The sequence below is a fragment of the Nothoprocta perdicaria genome, unplaced genomic scaffold (genome assembly GCF_003342845.1).
Source record: "Nothoprocta perdicaria isolate Ctin4 unplaced genomic scaffold, notPer1 scaffold_23, whole genome shotgun sequence".
NCBI classification, from domain to species: Eukaryota; Metazoa; Chordata; class Aves; order Tinamiformes; family Tinamidae; genus Nothoprocta; species Nothoprocta perdicaria.
Window position 1 is genome coordinate 90,678 of NW_020455455.1, and position 22,905 is coordinate 113,582.

A 22,905-nucleotide genomic window follows, 5' to 3' on the forward strand; every position below is an offset into this window, starting at 1 on the left:
TCATGAGGCACGCCAGATTAAAATCATAAAGCAGTTATGGATGTGACTTTTCCATTAACTAACTTAATCAGTTTTGACTTAATMTTTTGCAATCACTTTCAGTTTGTTTAGCTTATAATTCTTGTTGCAATTTTATTAGCATGGTTAATATTAGCGTCAAAGATTGTTTTGCAGATGATAAATACTCTGAAATCTCTGAGAGAATTGTAGATACAGATGATACATTCCTAAGATCTGCTCTAATTTTGCAGGCTATACAAAAGTTTATGATCTGCTGCGAATGTGCATGACTGTTGAAATCACTGCTCTATAGCAGGCCGGTACTCATCCCAAGCTTCTGGACTGGTGCCAGCTGAAGGGTGACCACACTTAAGTACTTGTATACCTACTTGTTTTACAAGCACTGCTGCAGAGATCTCAAAAAATTGTAAGCACTTTCCAAAATACCATTCACAACTATGCCAAAGAGACTACAATGTTATTGTCTTACTATGTGAGATACTAAACCGCAGCTTCATAGTGTGACTAAATGGCTTGGAAATGTTCTTCTTTGAGGAGTGCTTAGAGATGAACTTGGCATTCGTGCAGGGTGGTTGCTTTCATCTGTCATGTGGTAGACTACCAGCCAAAACTTCTTCATTTATTCAAGYACTCACAATAGCAGAAATGCTCTGCTACAGAATTTAGCCCTATCCCTTGCTGGGTAGGTATCTGCTGCTTTGCTCTATAGTTTAGCAATATTTGACTTTAACATGATAACATATTTGATGACCTTTAATAGTTGTTTTTTGACATTGATAATTTAATCTAATTCTCCATTACTGAAAATAGAGCCAATGAAATCTGAAGTGATCCTCCAGAAATTTACAACTTCTAATTTAACATAAGCAATGCAAATCTGAAGGTAAGAAAAAGAAAACCCTCTGTAGCTGGTATAAATGAGAGTGCTGAGGCTCTGGCGGTTCTCATAGGAACTACTGCTGTTTTGTTACAATGAGATTGTATTAAGAGTATATCCTCGAATTTTGACTTAGGAGACTGAACTCATTTTTAAGAGAGACAGTGTGATCCACAGCTTCTTCCTCCCTGMGGCTTGAGGATAAAGTGTAATAACACGTTACTCAAACACATCCTGCAAAATTCACTGTGAATCTTTTTTTTTTTTTTTTAGTTCAAATTCCATGACAACTTCAACTGATCTATACCAGGGCTGTTATGTTCCTGTTATTCTACCTCTCCTCTCACCATGGTATATGAACTTGCATATGGCAGTTGCGTAGCTGCTTGGGCCAGGTTTTCACAATGCCAGCACAAGGGAGGGCTGGAAGCAGGTAGTCAAGGCCAGAGTACTCCAGAAACACAATATGTGCAATTTTTAGCAGCACCAAGTGTATAGCATTTAAACGTGAAGAGCAATTCTGCAATACTCTTTTCTTTTAAATAAAAGCATTTCTTACCTGCTGTCCAGTTTAATATGAAGACCCGTAAGTATTATTACAAAATAGAGTCTTAGGCATTGTTCAGACACTTACTCCTGGGTAAACCAGTATGTTTTCACCAGCTTCCAAGAATGAAGGTGAAATAGGGTTCAGGGAGACATGAGGAACCTAAAATCCAGAAATGCTGAAGCTCCTGTCTTAAGATGTTAACACCTGTTAGCATCTAAAACACCCAAGCTAAAATATTTTAGGTTTTATACTTCCTAGAGTGCATTTTCAGAAGTTACAAGATAAATCCTTTTGTAAGAAACCACACGGTCTACTCTATAAATACTACAAACTTGTGCTACTATCAAATTCATTAAAATACTCATCAGTCCCTTCCTGGCATTTTCTTTCCTTTCCTTTAAGACACCTGAAACCACTTGGTCAATAGCCAGAAGGGGGATTAGAGATGCCTCCCTCTATACTGAAAAAACAGTAATTTTCTGACTACTAGTATAGTAGAAATCACAGCCCTTCGTTTCTAGAGGATATAGAAGTGATGTACCCAGATAAACATATAACACCAATGGGATTCACCTAATTTCCTGAACCTAAAAAGCTTGTGCTTGTTACACTGCCTCCCCTCTTAGCCTCCCAAGGGCTCCTCACCCCAGCTTTTGGCAGCTGCCTKTGGCAGGTAGACAGTAGAATCAGCTTCATTTAATGCTTTAGTGCTTTTGTGTAAGAAAAAGGTTCAATCTTTTCTGAAAACCTTCTGGGTAATTTTCCTCTTATATTATTCGTTTCAGGTAAATAATTCTCATTCGAAGCACATTCTTGTATGTGGCATCTGTATTTCTTGCTCTTTCAAAGTATAATTGCCTCTGTCATGCAACCCCAAGTGTTTCTGACCACATTGGCTGCTCAGATTTGTAGTGCAGGAGCTTTGAAAAACTCTCATTACCATAGAAGTAAGCATAGCCAAGTTTTTAGCTTATTTTCTATTTCTTTTGATCTTCTTCTGATTTATTGCCAGGGATTTGMAAAAAAGAAAACTCTGATATAATTTAGCCCCTTCTTATTAAATGGTTTTCACTAGGAAAATGAAGCATCAAACRTTGTAGTTTCTATAAAACCCTAGTGATTCAATAAAGTGGTTTTATTTCATCACTTGATCTTGTGTACCTCTGGAATTGTCTATTTGCCATAGTTAATAGTTTCCATTTGCACCYACTCATTACTGCATACGCATTTCACCAAGCAAGTTAATGGGAATTAATGGTAATCTGCTTCAGTAACAACTAGTTAATCATCAAGAAACTGCACATTTAACTCCCTGATAGTGAAAAACATCTCCAAGACTCCCAGAAGGAATATGATAAGATCTTGCAAGTGACCTAGATGTCTACAAATTACACATACAGGGCCTAATACCTGAAACTGAGAATCYGGAGCCTGTATTTCTTAGGATATTTCTTGAGATTGACAGTCACCAGCCTTTCCATATGTTGGAATGAACTGAAAAGAGCTCACCGTTTCCATTGGAAATGTGGCTGTCAGAATACTGTGGTGCTAGTAACACCTTTTGCAGACCATTGCAGGCTGATGGCTAGAGCTTGTGGTAGGTACTGATGCTGTTTCCTTCTCATAGGTTTCTAAGAGCGTGATTGTACAGCTGATTCCAGGCCCAGAAAGTGTTTAAGTAAAAGCCTGAATMAGAAACCAAGTAGTAAAATGCACAGCTGGGAATGTGGGATGATTTTAATCCTTTTCTCCAAACTGTTTTTGCATTTGGCGAAATGGAGGCTAACAGACTAGTAATTCCCTTCTTTGACCCAAGTTTCATAGACACTTAGCAGTGTGGTCTGCTGGCTTCCCTGTGTCTTGCCCAGGTGCTCTGTCTTGCATTCCCACTCCTTGATCCTCCTTATTGCCCAGCTCAAGCCACTTGTGCAAATGGCTAAGCAGGGGGGTTGTTCACATTTCGGGCAGTCCTATGATAACTATAATTAAAACTCTGATCAATTYGATGTCAGCTCTGGAAATCAGGTAGGGCCAAAGGAGATGCCGCTGTTAAATAGGATGTTATGCCCATCCTCAAATGACATTCAGGACCAATCCAAAGGAGTCAATGACGTTATTTTAGTAACTTAAGCAGAAGGAATRTCTCAGCACATAATCAGGCATACTACATTAACAAATAAAGTACAGCATTCTAGTTTAAAAAACAGGTTGAGATTTCATACAGACTGTTACGACCAACAGACCAATATGACCATGGAAGAGTACTGGGCTTTGAAAATGTGCTTATCATTAATCACTAAATATCAATGTTATAAAAGTTAAATATGTGAAGTATCAAGCAAGGATATCGCTGGGCTTATGGAAAATAGGATAAATACTATCGAAACAAGAACAATACATAAAATCTGCTTGTGAACTTCAGCAAATGAAAATTTTTGTGTCACTGTGAACCATATTAAAGATAATTGTTATCTCCAATATTATGTTCACTCCATTGACCAGAAGAATTTTCATTTTGGTAGCTGTTGTGGCAAACCTCATGCACCCCTAGAAACACATGCAGTGTGGAGCCCTCTAAAATACCAAAGCATAAATCAACTTGAAAGATTACAATTTAATGTTCCATCTTCTGCATGGTTACCAATACACGGTAACAAACATGTATTCTGTTTTTAAAAAAAAAATACATTTTAAATTAAGTTTCTGATCTGCTTTATAACRTTACCCTGAACCGCTGTGGTCACAAGTCAGCATGGAGCACATCAGAAGATGCTGCCACAGAGGGGTCGATAAGCAGAGGGGCTCTCACTCCTTTTAAATTTGCCACCACCAAAGGCAGTATATAGCTAATCACGGTAGGAATGTGGCCAAGGGACCATATTCATTTCTGATTTGTCCTTCTGTATTTGGAGGAACTATCTCAGAGCAGGCAGTAGAGACTACCCAGTCTCTATCAGATTTTCATTAGACTCTCTATAGGCAGTAGTGTGAGTTGCTGTAAAAGTGGTATGTGTAACATAGGAGTCAGTCACCCCAGTACCTGAGTGTGGTGCTTTGCACATCCAAGTGTGTCGTGTCAGACTTGAACAGGGGTGGCAGGAGATGGAGGCAGAACTGTGATGATGCTGGTCTTCTGGTGCTCCATCTAGGGGCATCCAGGGCTCCACTCTCTGTGGTCTTCTCTGCCTGCCCATCGCTTCTGCCTTGTTCTTTGATTGACACTTTTTACCTGTGCCTACCTTCTCAATCTGATCATGATTCTTGATCCAACACTGATGTTAACCCRCTTGTATTGCAATGCTAGGGCCGTTCTCATAGGTCATAAAATAATGAAAAGTCATTTCGCAGTCAGAAACTTTTTTACTTGYGTTGTTAGAGTCCAGCCTATTTAAATTGTTGTCATTGGAAAAGACTCYCATGGAAGAGGAAATAAAAAGGAGCGCTGGATTTTATGTAGCATGTTAGCCGTTCCTGTGGTTAAAGTTGGCTGGAACAAGAAAGATGAGAAACATAAAGACTATATAAGATTTAGTGTGGGAAATGATTCTTACTCATTTACTCAAATATAGTAGTGTATGGCACAGTCTTTGTGGTTAACTGAAGAAAAAAATAATGTGTGAAATACTTTACAGATGGCTTTTTCTTAATTGGGAGGAGACATGGGAACAAGAGACATTTTAAACAGCTCTTTTGGCATGTAATAACAAATGTTCACAAAGATCAGTATCTCAATATCTCACCCGCAGCTACAGCTAAAACCCAAAATAATGCTGTGAGTACTTCACAGAGGAAAAGTAGATATCTCACTGGTAACTTCACCTGCTATTGATTTTGCACATGCAGTGTTGATCTCTAGTAGTCAATCAGTAGTGCCATTGTGCTATTTGCAGCAAATGATGTGTATTTTAAAACTATTTATGAATCGGCAGTGAGTAAGGAAAAGTCCTTTGCCTGCAATTTCTCGCCTCCCTATAGATGCAGCAGAAGTCCATGAGATAAATAAGAAGAATATAGTCACTTACAACACTGGTATCTTTACACTACACTATAGAAACTTTACATTACACTGCAAAACCATGTGGAGACATGCGTATGTATCTACTGATTAAGCAGTTGATCAGGGCCTATGTTTTATCTGCTCATGAATCCTTTTTACAGTTTTGAACCACTACGGTTTTCATTTGTTATTCTGAAGAAGGTACACACAATTACAAGCATTTTCCTCTGATACAGCTGTCCAATTTTTGCTTCAATTCAGTTGCCTGTCATTGCTGATCAGGTACAAATATGTAGCTGACAGTGTAATTGCATATTATTTATGTGTCATAAGCCTGTTCCATTACCTCTGTCACACCAGAATGGTTCTGGCAAGGCTCAGACAGTGTGATAAGGCTACTTATTACCAGAGGCAAATTCTTTGGACCCTCTTTTTCATCTGTTTGGTTTTCATGTAATCTCAGTGACATATGACTGCAACACTTCCATTCTGATCTGGTAGGAGATTACACCCGCTTAAGTTATTGCAATAGAAATGCCTTATCATTATTACGTCTTCAGATAGTTCTTCTTTGGGTGAGAAAGACTACAACTGATACATATTTAACTTCTCTGTAAATGGATGACTTTCCAGACCATTTCAGCATGAGAAATGCTGTACCAGTGTTCCTCACTACATGTAAATAAGACTAAGTGTCCAAATCTGTGTGCCTTTTTTATATAATTAAATTGCTAGGTTTCGGATACTTAGAGAGCCTCAGTCTCGTTTTCCAAGTTGACAGAATAGCTAAGGTATAATAGACTGTTTACTTTCTTATTTCTTTATGGCAGAAGATTCTCTGTAGTCGTGTTGTTCAACTGGTGACCATTGGTGGTTCGGAGGATATCAAAACATGCCATACCTTCATAAAAGCAGTGTTTCTGACTCTAATATGGTCATTTTGTATGAAACTAGAAAGGATGTGCTAATACAAACAGCTAAGCTTCCACAACTGCCAAACAATATGATGATACAAGGTAGCGCATGGATACTGTTCCCACAAAGACCAGAGAGGTTTTGATTAAAAAAAAATAAGGAAAATAGAAAAAAAAATCAAGAAAAAGGTTGCTGGTGAGGTCCCAGAGCAGCWTTCCTTTGTGCTTATTCTCTTTCATTTCCTGTCCAACAAAAACACACACAAGAGTGGAGCTGCACACACAAATAGACATTCACACACACACATTCACATACACTTAAAGTTTAAAAAGATGTCCACGCACAAAGAAAACGAGATTATCAAAACAAATAAAGTCTAATACTGCTTTTTTTTTGGTGTTGTTTCATTCTCAGAAGTGTCAGCTACAGCATGTCCCTCCAGAAAGAATCCACAATGAAAGAAACAACCCACAGTTGCTTCTTACTGATTATCCTTCTAATTGTAAGTATGAGAAAAATGAACTGCTCATGACTCCCGCCAAATTTAAACCTGATGTTCAGAAAAATAAGTACTGAGTTATATTTCCCGTACATCGTAAGTCATGGAATTTATTGTTGGTAAATATTGGGACAAAGTTAGTAAAGTTCCAAAGTAAGATATTTCATAAAAGCTGTAACTTGTAATCAGTGTTTCTTGGTGAGACAGCATTGGAAGCCCAGCAAGGTAATGGATATGCTTTTGCTTTCCATGTTTTACAGACTACAAAGTATCACTGACAAGGAAACTTATAGTTCTGAAAACTTGCATGACATTATTGTGTGAGATGGACTGATCTAATTAATTGTGGATTTTCCCTGTTTACAGTTATTCTGCTCTTAGTAATGTAATCCAAAGGGAAAAGAACAGTATGAAGATTAGTTACACACTTCAGACTATTTCAACTGTTGAATCTCAATATTTCTGTTATTCCAGTATGTACAATATGACTGAATATCTGCTGTACTAAAATTGTAACAAATTAGTTTCTGTCTGACTGAATGCTGTAAATGGAACGCTTTCCCCGGTCTTTGCTTGATAAACTTCAAGCAATTTGTAATTATCAGCCACAGTTACAGAATAGTAAGTGTGTATCTCAGTGCTGCTACTGGGGCTGARTACTCTCTGCCAAGGTGCTGTCTGACTTACTTGAATGCCTGGTGCCACCTAATTCCCCATCCACCTTCACGTTCACAGAATCACAGAATCATTAAGGTTGGAAGGGGCCTCTAGAGATCATCTAGTCCAACACCCTGCTCCAGCAGGGACACCCAGAGCACGGGGCACAGGGCGGCATCCAGGCGGGTTTGGAAGATCTCCAGACAAGGAGACTCCACAGCCTCCCTAGGCAGCCTGTGCCAGGGCTCTGTCACCCTCACAGGAAAGAAGTTCAGTGAAGGAGTTCTACTCCCATGTCTCTTACTGAACGTTTTATCCTATATCCCAGTTACATGATGTCCTTAACTCCCCTCTCCACCTTCTCCAGCCTTAGACTCATCACCAAGTCTCTTTGGTCTCTTCTGATAGAAGCCCTCTCACATGTTTCATTTTTGCCTAGAATAGATAGCACTGTTCTGTGCTTATAAGGCCATAATAACTCTGCTTCGTCAAACAAAAGCTATTTAAAAGCTATTAACAGAAGCCATTAGTTCTGGAGTACCAGTTGCCCCAGAACTCATTTATGAGATATAAATTATATAATATAAATATAGGATGTAATTTCTTACTGCCTGCCTCCTTGATGACTTCCCTTCTTTTGAATGCCTGCTAATCTGGTTTGCCACCTCYACCAGGTATTCCCTTGCTTTCCAGATAAAGTGAATTCCATTAGAAATTGTAAAAATTCCTCTCAAGCAATATTTCTTATTTCACTTTATTCCTGACATTTTCAATTTCTCAATAAGCATGTAGACCCATACAATCTCACTGAGGATGTGATCTTACTCAGTAAAAAAGCAGATTTTATAATATAGTCCAATTTTATCATCCTGGGCCAACCACAAAGTGCTAGTAAAGACAAAATGAATTCTGTAGATRAAGGTCACACCTTTTTTCAATTAGATCCATTAGACCAAAATTGTATTTTAAAATGGATTCATTTTGAGACAGAAACCAAATGCACGTGTTCATTAAGTCCCAATCTGTGTAATCGTTACCAAGCCTAAACCACTAAACCACTATGAACTCTTTTATGTCGTGCCAGATGAGCTGAAAGGCTCATGAACTTTGGAATAATTTCCGTTACACAAAGTGGTATATTTACACAATTACAAAAGTTTGAATCTCCACAAGCCAATTAGTAAAGCATTTGCCACTGATTGAGGGTACTGCTTATGAGATGTCCATCTAATCACTGCTGCTCACAGCTGTGAGCAGGATAGAGACCCAGGAGATGGCAGCCCATCTATGCACCCAGCAGGCTCCTGACACCATCCCAGATCAAAAGCTTAACCATGACTCTCTAAAAGCCACCTCTGCACAGGGGATGTGAGGCACACAGTGGATGAAATTAATCAAGTCATAAGCTTTTCCCTACCTAGAAAACAGCTCATCCAGCAACTAGTCCAAAGCAGATCTCATCTGTCATTGGGCCAGAAGGAATATCACAGATTTGTCATGGTCTCCCTTGACTTCATGAAGCACCTTCTTCCCTTCTTACTTTGCCTGAAGTCCAGAGGCTCCTCCAGCCCCTCAGGACATGTCCATCTAAGAGTCTGGTTGATCAGCTGTGCTGAAGCTCCTGGCTTCATCTGCCAGGATCATCAGATTATTGACCTTCTGTGGTATGCAGGGACACCCTTAACCTCATTGCCCTCTCACCTCATATCTGCAAGGACAGATCCTCACTGTCTGTGGTGCTGTGTTTCATAGGGATATTCCAAAGTGTGCATTTGCTGCCTGCTGTATGAAAGTGGACTTGCAAGTTCAAGAGCTCTTCTCACACAAAAAAAATTGTGAAAGAAAATATGTTATTGATGCATTAGAGTTGGTGAGATTTTCTTCAGAAAGAAACTGGTCATGGATTTCCATCAGGGAAAGGAATGGCAACTTTTAAAAGTTAGCATACAAGATTCAGGTGTGATCAGAACTTCTATCTCCATCTTTGTTTTTAAGAAAAATATTGCTATGCAGATAATTACCCTAAAAAGGACTCTTAAAAGAAGATTATAATTAGAGCTGCAGTCAAAAGCTATGAAGCCTCTTACAATCTTCCTTTAAAACCACATTTTCCATCAGATTATCCTGGGAGTAAAGCTTCCTTGTGTGCAAAAATACTGCAGCACTGGAAATGAACTATATGAGATTCATGACTTGTTTTTAATTAAATGCCTTGTCTGCATCTGCTCGTGATAATGTCTTGCTTGTTTAAACAGCTGCCAAAGTGTGAAATTTAAGTTGTGTGGAATCTCAGTATGAGATAACTGTCCATCCTGCTTCAACAACAATTGAGTATGGAAAGATTTTTAGATTTAATGGTTAAACAAAACATGCTGAGTTGAGGTATTTCCCCAAAGAAATTGTCTCCTCTTATTAAGCACATTTGTGATGAATAAGAAATTATTATTTTTACTGATTACCACGCCCTAATGACCTTCTGAAAGCATCAGAGTGTTTTTGTGGGGTTTTGGGGTTTTTTTGTTTGTTTTTTGTTTTTTCCACTATCCTAATGCTAGCTGTGAAAATCAGTGCAAAAACAATTAAGGCAAGAGAGGGCTCTGCAGTTGAGCTGAGTCATGTTGAGATCTCACTCAAGGATCTCAAGGATATTATGCTTTGATGGGCAGGAGATAGTGACCCACAATGTGTTGACTACAGCAGGTTTAAAGCAAACGTTCAAAGTGTGTTTTTGAGCTTTCAAATCAATAACAAATAGTTGCAGCATCCAAATTTGAAATATATTTTGACTGAGCTCAACAATAAGTATTGCAAAGCATGAAAGCAGGGGGAAAAAATGGAAAGCAAGCCAGCTACAGACAATACTTTCTTGAATGTCACATATCATTAACAGTTTGTACATTTTAAAATTCTTCATCATAAAAGTATTTGGGGATACTTGTTCATCGTGTCTATATTTTATGAAACAACTGAATTTTATGTGTGCTTTATCTGGATTATGTCTTTCAGAAATGGGGAAAATCTTCCATGGGTTAAAAAGAAGTATCTGTCTTACAGAACTGTTGCACTAATTGATCATTTCTAATATAGATTAATAACAAATCCAAATTCTTTCTATAGATTGCTTCATCAGTTTTAGGTATAAAGGGATCTTCAGCTTTCCAAGCATTTATTTCTCTTTGCTATGATAATTCATCTTATAGCAGTCATTTGTCACGTGGTGGCTTGGTGGTCGTATGTATGACGTCATTTACTTGAACTTTTAGGAGTGACATCATATGTACGGCTGCTAAACTGCTGCATGGGACATCACTTAAACAGTTTTCTTCAGAAGAAATGACACAAATCATTATTAGGCTATTCAATACATCCTGACTATTCAGTTGTAATTTATTTATTTCTCTTTAATAAAGAATATTTTACATGAATGAGGCATTCTACTTTATTTTATCAACAGTGTTTGTTCTTCTACCTGAAATAGCTGATGGAATAATGGGAAGGGCTTTTATCTTGTAGTGGTTGACTATGAGAATTTAGAATTTGTTCAATTCTCCAGGTACTAAGCAGGTGAAGAAAATCTTGGCTTTTTCATGAAAACTTTATTCCCCAGATATCTAGGTGAGATCATCAAAATGTAATAAAAGTTGATTCCTACTCATTTTTTCCTCTTGTATGTGTGGCACAGGGACATTCCCTCACATGAACATGCTATGCATTAAGCTTTCCTCCCTATGCRTTCATGTCCAGGATTCTTCTACTTCTGATAAGAAAATGACACAGATATTTCTTTTTGCCCRATTTTCCCAGTAAGGACCTGAAGAAAAATAAAATTAATAATAATATGTAATGTCACGAACAATAGTAAGATTTTTGGCAGATTAAGTCACAAATAGATGAAGTTTGACCTTAAGCCCATTGAAATGAGTGGGAAGACTGCCATTAGCCGTAGGAGATTAGGTTTTAGGCTCCATAAATTAAAGTGGTGGTGGACGTTATTCTCCTCTGCACTTTAGAAACAATTGATACTGCAAATAGAGATATGACTGCTTCAAACTCCAGCAAGCATCACATTTACTTTAGTTAGTTAAATTGCCCATCAGATTTTAAGATAAAGAAGACTATTATTCAGACTTCCACAGGCCAGCTTTTCAAATACAGAAAAGAGTAATAGATAAAAAATGGAGTACATTCAAGAGCATATCTATATGAACAATACTAGTAAGACACGTATGTACAGAACTTAATTTGCCTTTGCACACAAGATATTTGATTACATCAAAAGTGCATGGAAATATTCGTGTATGACCAACTTTAAAAATCCAATTTGTTGTGTTTTTTTCCAAAAGTAATTTCCATAGAGCTTTGGACACAGTCTCCTCTGTCCACAGTGACACAATCTCCTCTGTCTTTTTAATCTCTATGACTGAATTCCTGATCAAAATATGAGCAATAGAAGTTTTGCTAGCAGGTTGAATAAGGCTAGCATTGCCTTCCTCAGAGGTCATATAATCATCTGCATTATGTGGTTGAGTAGTTTAAATAATTCTGTGCAAAATATAAAATCCACCACCATATTAAGCAGCTGCCACCAAATATTAAAATATTCTTCTCAATCTATACCCAGTGAGAGATGACTTCCTCTGGAATTGCATTAGCCTCTTACTTAGAGTGAGTCATGGAACTAGCTTTTAAGAGTAAGGTGTCTTCACCTCAATTTAGGGTGAATTGTATTACACCCTAAGAAATATCGTCCCCAGTAACAAGCTGTTACATCTTCACCAATTAAAAGATAGAATTAGAACATTTATTTTCTGCTGTTTCTTTGATGTCAGATTATGATATGTTTCCATACTGCGCTATCATGTGGGAATGCATTGTCATTAAAACAAAAGAAAAATCTTTATAGAAGAGAATCCAACAATCAGCAAAAGGGAAGGATGTTCTGAAGTGCAATGATAAAAAATTCTTCACTATTCTCTACAGTCTTAAAATAGCACGCAGGTGAAAATGAAAACATCAGTATCAGAGGAGATTAGATTATATTAAATTCCAGAACACATCAGTTAAATTTAAAAGTATACAAAGATTAGATAATGTCATTTGGCAGAGAAGTAAAATGACAAAGTGATTACATTATTTTGTCTAACTCAAATGTATGGTCTTTGTTACGTATTTTACCAAGATTATTAGTATTAGTTGGGCTAATAAAAAAGAAAGTAAAGTATTAATGGAATTGCTTTTAGGATTGGATAAAGAAAAAGAAAGCACAAAGTTGACAAACAAGATGATGTTTGTGCTTTGAAACCTGTCATGTTTTCAGTTTGAATAACTGTATATTCTTATTCGGTGCTAATACAAATCTCAAATTTGAATGTGCTGTGAAGATGATCAATGTAATCTGAAGCATACCTTAGATTGCCGTTTCACATTGTGAAAATATTGCAAAAACAACTTTAATAAGTCTGTTTACATGACTGTTGTCTAGGGAAATCAAGGCCTTGTATAAGAGAGATTCACAAGAACATCAAACCTTTCAAACCATAGCGGCTCTGCTTTTGGTTGTGGAAGCAGAGGGACTAATCCTTTCCTATCAGCCTCATGTGGAGAAATGTCCTGAGACAGGATTAAGGCAGAACAGAATTGAGCTGAAGTTTCCCTGGCTCACAGACCTGGGCTGTGCAGCAGAGAGAAGCACCTAGGCCTGGGGAAAGGTCAACTCTCCTCTAACTGATGTATCTCCCTGAGATTTTGCCTAATAGAGGCAATCACCCTTCTACACGCCCTGCAGGGAACTCTGAATGGAAAAGGTCAGAAGATGCCTGTTGATTGAAGGGGGCTTTTTCATTCAGGCTCTCAAATTTAGGAACACTTCGCTAAATTACCTAAGAGCTAAGGTCAGACATAAGGTTAAACTCTTTGCCTTGTGTTTCTATTACCGTATCAGTTGAAGGAGCTCAAAGCAGGTCATTTAAAATACGTGTGTTAATAAAGGTATATGTCTGGGTAAGAGACAACTAGAGAAAAATCAGTATCAGTATGATACTGTTACCTATCAGTAAGAGGAAATAGATGGGCGTAACTTTGATAACATTTTTTGCAGAGCAATGTGCCAGATTAGAAGACTTCAAAGACTTCAAAGACTTTAAAACAGATTGCTAAAACCTCTAAACCTCTCATTTATAGTGAGGTAAACTGGTAAAAAATCAGTGTTTCCATTGCAAGCGGTAAAAGGTCAATCATAATGATAAACAGATGTGCCACATAATGCATAATAGAGATTTCTGATTCTCACTTTGTTTATACTTCTGCTTTGTTCACTTGTACTAACAGTTTTTCCTTTCTGTACAGAGAATGGTTCCAAGTCTTACTTCTACTGTAAATTATACTGATCCTACATTAGAGCCTGTAGTAACTGAAAATTCAGTCATACGACAGAAGATAATAGATTCGCAGTTCAAATGCTATGAGAGGATGAACAGAGCTCCTCCATATAGGAAAAAAGGTAAAAAGAAAAAAAAAAGAAAAACACCTCTGTTTGTATATTGCTATGTTTTCTTATATTTATTACAAGGGAAACATTTTCTTCCATTCTACCATTCTACCATGTCTAACATTCTACCATTAATATATGGTCTTGGTATTCCAACTTCCACTTCCTTCCAACAAATAGCAGTCAAATTCACATTAAGCATCCTCTTACTGATGACAGAAAGAAAGAGTCCAGAGCGAGCAGAGGGAATAAACTGCTTTTCCTTCCTCCCAGTGCAGATGCTACCAGCATCTCACAGATGAAGTACCTTTCTGGCTCAGTGTTTTGTAACTTGAATATCCTTAGGGAATATGATTGTCCAGGACTGTCAGATCGGTACCTTTCACTAGGCTCACACAAAGACGTAATTGTGATGAATGGTCTCTTGAACATAAGTGTCATTTTTGTTTGCTACTGTCACCATTTCATTTTGTCATTTGTGTATTGACTGATACCTATACAGGTGGTCTATGTATTCCACAGTCAATGGTAATACTAGTAAAAGAAGTTTATAAACCACTAAGGTTGTATTTTTACTGAATATGAGGCACATATTAGGAATAATAAGGAGAGAAATAGCAAATGACAGTGAGGTCACAATGGCATGATATAAATCAAGAAGGATTCCTAGCTGAGACTGTGTGTTCTGTTCTGGTCACTTTTCCATACAAAAAATATGGGAACAGTTATGAGTAACTAGAGAAAAAATGTTGCAGGCATTGTGAGAATTTATGCAAGCAAGGAACAGAAAGACCGAGGCAACAGTTTAAAGGGAAGATATATTAAGGACACATGATAAATGTACCCAACATAATGAATGGGGCGGAGAAAACGTGTGTTTGATTCCTTTTTTTCATGATACAAGAGAAAGACTTTTCTCTAATTCTTTTCCTGAAAGATTTTGCTGATTTCTGTAAGACTGACAGAATGATTAGATATTAAGATGCTCAGGGTTTGATGTTTTGGAATAAATAGATTTCCATTGCTTTAATGGTTTTTCAATCAGGCAAATAATTAAAAAAAAAAAAAAACAGGCATTTAAATAGTGTTATCGGATAGAAACCTTCATCTTTCAGACATAAACAAACCTTTAGCTCCTAGGCTTGATAAGGGCAATGTTGCAATCTGCTCAGATTACTCTCTCAGTCTCCAGCTCTTTAAGTATGTAATTTTTGCATCCATGGAGAGTTCCACTGGATTCCCCTTTCTTTTGTTGCTTGATCCTGAGATTAATTGCTGAAGCGTTTGCTCTGCATGACCTAATTCTCATTAGGTATGAATTCTTGGTAATTTTTTTCAAGTTGCCACAGGAGAACAGCTGTTACAGACCAGCAACAACCTGGCACAGCACAGCAGTTCATGAGCTCCTTTGGTTAGCAGCAAGATTTATGRAACATCACTGGAGACAATGTGCGCTTAATTTATATCTCAGAATTAATATCATGAATGATTAAGGAATGATATCAAGGCCACTCTAGTCATCTTTTTGCTGTAGTTTCTGTAAGTAGTAGCTAAATCCTTACTGTCCCCCAACATTTATACTTCCTAAAATACTAGTCTGGACAAGAGTCTAAATAATTTGCCTGCAAATTTGAAAGAGAGGTGGATTCTCTTGATGCAAAGGGCAACTGTGAGACAGCTCCTGAGAAGAGCTTGACATATTAGTTGAAGGGATATACCAGTTACAAGCTCCCAGCACAAACACTTGTGGAGTTTCATTCTATCTGATTCTTTCAGGAAAATTTGGAGAATCTGGTACTGCTTTGAGACACCCTGCCCTGAAGTGTCCACGTTTTTCAGGGACATATGCAGCTCCTAAACTGGCCAATTTCTATACTGACACAGAGGTGATTTACATCCATCACAATGCTGGAGCTCAATCCTGATGAGTGTTAACTGCAGAAAACTGCACAATCTCACATCAGAAGAGGAAGAGCTGCTGTAACACAGATGGATTGCAGTAGAGTAACAAGTGGTCGTGTGTCTGCAGGCTTGAAATAACAGACCATGGGTAAACATTTGCCTTGCCCGTTTCAAGGTAGAATTGACTGACAGCCCCTTGAGATGACGTGACCATCCCCTTGAAATGGTGCTGTGTTCCTTCCTTCCTCATCCATCCAAAACTGTAATCATCCAAAATTGTCAGCCAACCAATATTCTGCTCCTCTTCCTTTTCTATTTTGTTGTTGACACTAGTTTATGCCCTGCACCGATTCTAAAAATATGTATCTGAATCCTTTTATCTACCTCAAGAGACATATTGTACAATGTATAGGTCAAGACCAATGATTTTTTACCTTGTAAGGAAAAGCAAAGAATTTAAAACAGAAGCCAAAAATTCATAACAAGCAGTATCTCTCAAATACAATGCTCAAGTTGCATCCATTTTCACTTATCTTTTTCTTTGATATTACAAAATATTGTCTTTCAACTAACTCTCATAGTCAGAAGAGAGCATGACAGTGCCTGAAATAAAGATAACAAACTGCTAATATTGTGGTTCGTTAACAAACTGAGCAAGTAGCATTAGCAAATTCAACCTGAAAATGGGAAAGAATATGTGCATAAAATCTTAACTAATGAGGAAAAAGTCCTCATAAAAATATACTTCTGGCTATAAACTAACCTGGAAAACATTAATTTAGAATACCTCATGCTTTCAGTTTTTCATCTAAAACACTTCTGCTTTAAAATAACAGGCAGCTTTTTACAGCTTTTTAAATCTATTGTAAATACTGATTTCAAAGAAAGCTTAAAGGAGGACACTTATCTGACAATAACTTTAAAGGCACAAGAAGCCATTCACTGCCTATGTTTTATTAACTTTCAATGTCTATATAGAGCCCAATTGCCTAATGAGTATTTCAGAAAAGACTTACACAATCATAACAGCAATTCTAAAACTCCCTTGGGACTAGAGCGTAAAATGCAAGACATGTTTTCTCCCTTTGACCTGATAAATATCTTTTTCTCTAGCATAAACTGATTTTAAATGAGAAATAATTAAGTATATATATTTTTAATGTTACTTGGCTAAATCTGCAATGAGTGAGGAAATTGTGTTACAGGAACCAGTCTTATCATGCAGTTTAAGCTAAGCAGTAAGTAACCTCTCTGTAATGGGAAATAGGAGTGAGATGTATAATGCATTTCCAGCACTGCTGGGAAAAACAAAATCAAGGACCTTTTCCTCTCTTCTTTTTCACCTTTTCAGGAGATGGGAACATTGCTAGAAGGGGACATTGTCAGTGCAGTGCAACCTTCCCCAAAGGGTGTGATGAGGGCAGGATTTACATCCTTCTCTAAGCACGCTTGGAGGGCAGAATGAGCTTGTTATAGACAGCTGGAAGCATCTTTTGGTCTTACACGTCATTCCACTGGATCCACAGGTTGTCCCAGCCCACCTGCCAGCCTGGTGTCATGAGCCATGGCTTTAAAGCCACACTGTAATCTTTAGTGTTGAGTTATGCAGTAAACTTAGAGACTAGTCTGTGCAAATGTTGCCTTTACCTGGAATAGTCCTGCAAGCTCTTCCTGCCTTTGCGCTTCAAAGATTAGGGATTCAAACCGGCTGAACAGCAGAAGATGAACTGAAATTTGAATATCTGTAAGGATATGTGCAACAGAGGCCCCCTGTACCAATAATGCATATGTTTAAGGCTGAAAAGATTGGTGAATCTAGGCTCTGAAACAAGGAATCTGTATGATCAGACCTACACTCCAAGTTATTTCAACTGACTTTTAAAATTTGTAGTAAAATAAACATCACGGATGACAAGTCAGCAGTCACAAGTACCCTGTAGCATTTGAAGATCCCTCAAAGTGTAGTAATAATGAGTTTTTTCATTGCATCTGAAGGTGCCACTATTCCTTGGGAGAGTAGAGCAGGATGTGTTCAAAATGACTATTTTTTATAGAGTTAACTCCTGAATTCCTCTTGCATGTCTAGGTCTGTTCTGTAACCGAACGTGGGACGGATGGTTGTGCTGGGATGACACACCTGCAGGAAGAGTCACTGCTCAGAATTGTCCAGATTATTTTCCAGACTTTGATCCAACRGGTACAGTATTATTTCTCATCATACTACCTTTCAAAGGAAGCCTTCAAAATATTCATGCCATTAAATGAAAACATGCTTCTAAAGGCATTTTTGTGACATAGTGAAATCTCGGAAAGTTTGTCTGAAACAGAAACATATGCAGTCACTGCTTGCATAATTTAATTAAAACCAAAAAGATTTAAATATTTTTACTTTTTATAAATTTTACCTATAGATTTCTGGAATATATTTTATAAAAATAATACCTGCTAAGTAGAAATATTAAAAGAATTGTAAAACTTAATTTTAAATTCTCCTAATAAAGAGCAAACACTGAAAATAGTCTGTGCATGAAATAATTATCAGCATTTTCTCTCTTTTTTTTTTTTGATAATACAGTTTTATGGAAGAAAGCAAACAGAATTAATGTTCTTACTTTCTGAATGCAGATACTTGCAGCCTTTTAGACTAAGAGAAGTAAATCGAAACATTTACAAGGGAAAATGAAAGAAGTAATCAAAGACAGAAAGGCTGATAAATAGCTATAAGGAATTATTAGATACAGTTAAAACATCACAAATCATATTATTGCTTATGGGCCATGTCTCATGCTACACTGTGTTCAAAAAAGTATAGACAAAATGTGCCAGTTGCAATAAAAATATTGTAGGGGACATATAAATCTAATTATCTTCAATGAGATTTAAAAAAAAAAGTTACATGCCATATTGGAAAGTAAATAGCTGTAAATTAATGTATTAATTATCCAGTCTAATCATTAAACTATTGGTTCTAGTGAGCTTTTTGCCTGTTTAGAAACAGAATTTCCATGTTGAATCAGATCCAGCACATATGTAGTTGAATCCAATTTGTAGTAGCAGACAGATTTGCCAGTTGTTCTGATCTTATTTAAGCTAGCCATGGTTAGAGAATCCACCCAGCAGGCAGGATACTTCAGTATCAGTCTCAGTCTTCATGAATTCAAATCTTCACTTGGATGAAGGAATCTCCTCTTTTCCACTGAAAACAAACACTGCACTGGAAAGGATCCACTGTCCTGGAAAGCGAGCAAGCAAAGTTGTGTGGGAATATGCTCATAGAGGAATATCCTGAAACCTATGGCACGATTCATACAGAGACTAACAACCTAAATAAGATACCTCATGAGCATTGAATCATGTCTTTCCTTGTCTTTTACGCCCTTCTTACTTGCTGACATACTTGGCCTCAAACTCTTTTCTATACATTACCATAGTTTCTAAAAGGAGGTTGAAGAGTCTTACCATGGGGTCAACCTCACACATTAATCCCTGGTGCATCCTGATGAAAGCTGAGACCCATCCAGCTAAGGAGAGCTTTTCAGTCACATCTCCATCTCCACAAACAAATGCTTTACCCAGTAGGCAAAAAAACAAGGTAGTGCTAAGAGTCCTGGTTTATGTATAGCTGTGTAGCTGTTTAACCTAGTAGCACAAGCAGGTACAGGACAACTGTGAAGCCCCAGAAGTCTCTCGCAGCTTGTAGATCATCATCACATGAAGAATGAGGGTGATTATAGAGCAGCTCTCCCCATTGTTCTCAAGACAGCTATTACTAGCTCCTCTACCCATCTTCTTGTCTCCAAATCCTTGTTCTGAGTCAGTCTCTCCGTTACATCAGCRCTCTGCAAAGTAACGCTTTAAACCCTACGTACAGAAGCACCTTACTCTTCCTATTAATGCATATTAATGTTGAGGTCTGTGACTCATCCAACTGACTGCAAATGGCTTCTTAAGCACTTTCAGAAGTGCTGCAGAGTCCAGCCTTCTTTGGGTAGCTCCTATTGTTATTCTTTCTCCCATTTTTTAAAGCTTGCATATTTTATRTATGTATATTTACTTCTTGTTATGAGAACCACAGTGGGAAAACAAAGCCTCTAGTATAATTTCCTGCTATTTTTGCTGCTGTCTTATTTAGGAACAATATCTGCATTTAACATATGGACATACTGACAAACACTGTAGTATCTGCGTTTTTCCACCGACACTTTTCTCTGTTCCTTTGCCAACATCTGCCTCTTCGCCGGTGTCTTGATCAATAGATGCTGTTTCCGTGGCACAACAGACCTGCTTCGGATACAGTCACTTTCCTAGAGTATCTATTAAGCACCTCAACTCATAGTAGATCCACTGCATAAAAGCAGCGGGTAGTCAGTGTTGGCTTCACAGGAGTCTGATTGTCACACAGGGACATAATAAAGTAGGAGGGAGACAAAACCATGTGGTGACTTGAAATCTTTCCACTGCTAATGAAAGTGGCTGCCACTTAGAGGTGACCAAAAGCATACGWTCAACCATCCTGTGAAAAATCTGTCAGATTTTGTATCACAAGTCGTTATTTTCTTTGGTAACTTAGGCATGTTATGCAAAATACAACTAGAAGAAACAGAAATTTATTCCTAAAGAACAGTAGTTTTACAAGATATAAAGTGCAGTGCCCGTCAGATTTTCTTCTCACTAGGGCTCCGTGGTATCAAACCACTTCAGCGTGTATTTTAGACATGCAAATACTAGACAAACTTCAAAAACAGGTTTTTTATACTATGCTGCTTTGGGTTGTACTATCTGCAAAGCCAGTATGTATCAGATCACTGACATCTAAGCTGCTTTTGCCTGTGGCCATGTATAACTTCTTTGAGTTAGAAAAAAAATTCACTTCCAAGATTTATTTTTGCACTTTGATACTTATTTCATTCATAACTGGAAAAGTGAACCAGATCTGATCCTCCAGGCCATATGAACCTGTGAATGTCCCTTAACAGACCTATATATCCAAACCCTCAATAGCATATACTATTGATGCCAAGAGGAAATTCTTACAATATGTCAGAGAGTAAATAGGATGAAATCATATTCTGGAGGGAGTTGTTACAGTATGTTAGAAAGTAAATAAGGTGAAATCATATTCTGACAAAAATGGCCCAGGAGCAAAATGAGAGCCACAGTGCGCTGAGTTTTCAGTCCATTTTCTGCCTGACAGCTTCATAACCAACTCAACCTGACATAATCCCACTTATTTCTCCAAAYTTAGGTTAGTTTGTACCAGATAGAAATCTAAGTTCAGGAATAGCAAAGGATCACTGTAATACTCTCATCTGTTTAATGAGCTAGGGGTTCCTACACACTTCTTTTCCTATCTGATGCAGATCTATTTCATGAAAGAAGATTAGAATCTTAAAGGAAACAGACTTACAGAAATCCTCCCGTACAAGCCAGGACACCTGTAGCCTTTTGTGGTGATCTCTTTCTCGCAGTGACCATCTTGTGCAATGTAATAATGCATTAAAAAAAATCAATGTTTTGGGAGAACATACTGAGATCTACTGGGTTAACTCCAGTGGCAGCAGGAACTTCATCATCTCATCCATCCCTGTCTGTGAATCTCTGAGCAGAGCTGGGTTTTATACTCCCATATCCATTCTACCTCATACACAGTTTCCTTTGAATTATATTTTATATTTGTCTTTTATCCAGATTAATCTTTGTTGTAATTCCTCAGATAATTCTTAGTCATGCTGAAATTGATGGGAATTGTATTTAATAGGAATATAGTGCATAATTCATTCGGGTAATATTCTTSCTAATAAAATAATATTAAAATAGATCATGAATATAATGGTCTTCCACCAAGATGGATTTACTGGGGGCATTATGAGGTGCCCCATGCAATGCCCAGGCCCTTTGCTTTATGGAAGCATAATTTTATATTGCCCACCTCACTATCTGAGCTTTCCACTCATGGTCAGGGTGAATTTAACGCAATCACACAAAGCAGTACAGTTTCTTGCACAGAGTTCATTATGATAGTCACACCTTTTCRCTTCATTTTCAGTCCCTTTCCTCTCCTGGCAGGGTACATGTTTAAGAGCAGTAACCATCTAACACAGAACCAGCCTGCCTGGCTTGCAGGCAGGGACTTGATCTAATGATCCAACTATTTTTACCAAAGCACCATTCAATTCCCTACTTCATTGGGTTTATTTACATCTTTGATTTCATATTGCAAACTAATTGCTCATAACTCTCCTTGTGGCTCCAAGAAAGAAGTTTTTATGGTGACAGTTCAAAAACAGGCCTATATATGTACCCACAAACAATTTCCTCAGAGGAGGATTAATATTTTGTTATCTCTCATGACTGAAAATCAGAGGAGCCTTATTGTATTACCCTATCACTGGTGTCACGGAACGAGTGGTGRCAGGGRCGAGTGACAAAATGCACTTCACTCAAATAGAGAACKAACGATATGATTTATTAGTATAATAATGATTTCACGAGATTCTATGGCAAGATCACTCTATTATTTACTACATGGAGGCACAGATAATACAGGATTATCTTGGGATACCCTCCCGTTGAGTCACGAGGTTCAGATTGGACCCCCTTGCTTTCCAGGCTCCGAGAGGAGTCTGGGTGCGGCTGAATCCAATCCTAGTCCCAGACCTGGTCAACGGTTTATGACTGAGGGTGCTTATGTTACAAAGTAAAGTTAAAGAGAGAGAGAGAGAGAGAGAGAGAGAGCAAGCAAGGAAGAAAGAAAGAAAGAGCGCTATATTCACTTACCACAAGTCTGCGGTGGAAAGGAAGATCTCTCGAGGAACCTCGAGGAGTAACCTTGAGAGGCGTCCCTGCCCAAGGGGAGATCCTGGTGTGCAGGCCGCAGCCGTGTCAGGAGAGCTCAAAGGGGCTCTCAGGCTGTCCGAGTATTTATGGAATAAGATGATTGGCTTGTAGTCATATTTTTAACTTCAAAGACTTAGGTTAGTGTGTCGGCCTTAGCTCCCTG

General features: G+C 37.9%; 1 protein-coding gene across 1 annotated transcript in view; it reads left to right on the plus strand.

The window, feature by feature from the left end:
* Positions 1–386: 386 nt before the first annotated feature.
* The window catches only part of CALCR (calcitonin receptor), a 71,468-nt gene continuing 48,949 nt past the window's right edge, over positions 387–22,905 (plus strand). The window contains exons 1-4 of the mRNA XM_026039476.1: positions 387–427; positions 6,775–6,862; positions 13,862–14,015; positions 17,992–18,102. Of these exons, the coding sequence (XP_025895261.1) occupies positions 6,791–6,862; positions 13,862–14,015; positions 17,992–18,102 (337 nt within the window). The 5' untranslated portion in view covers positions 387–427; positions 6,775–6,790. The remainder of the gene's footprint in view (positions 428–6,774; positions 6,863–13,861; positions 14,016–17,991; positions 18,103–22,905) is intronic.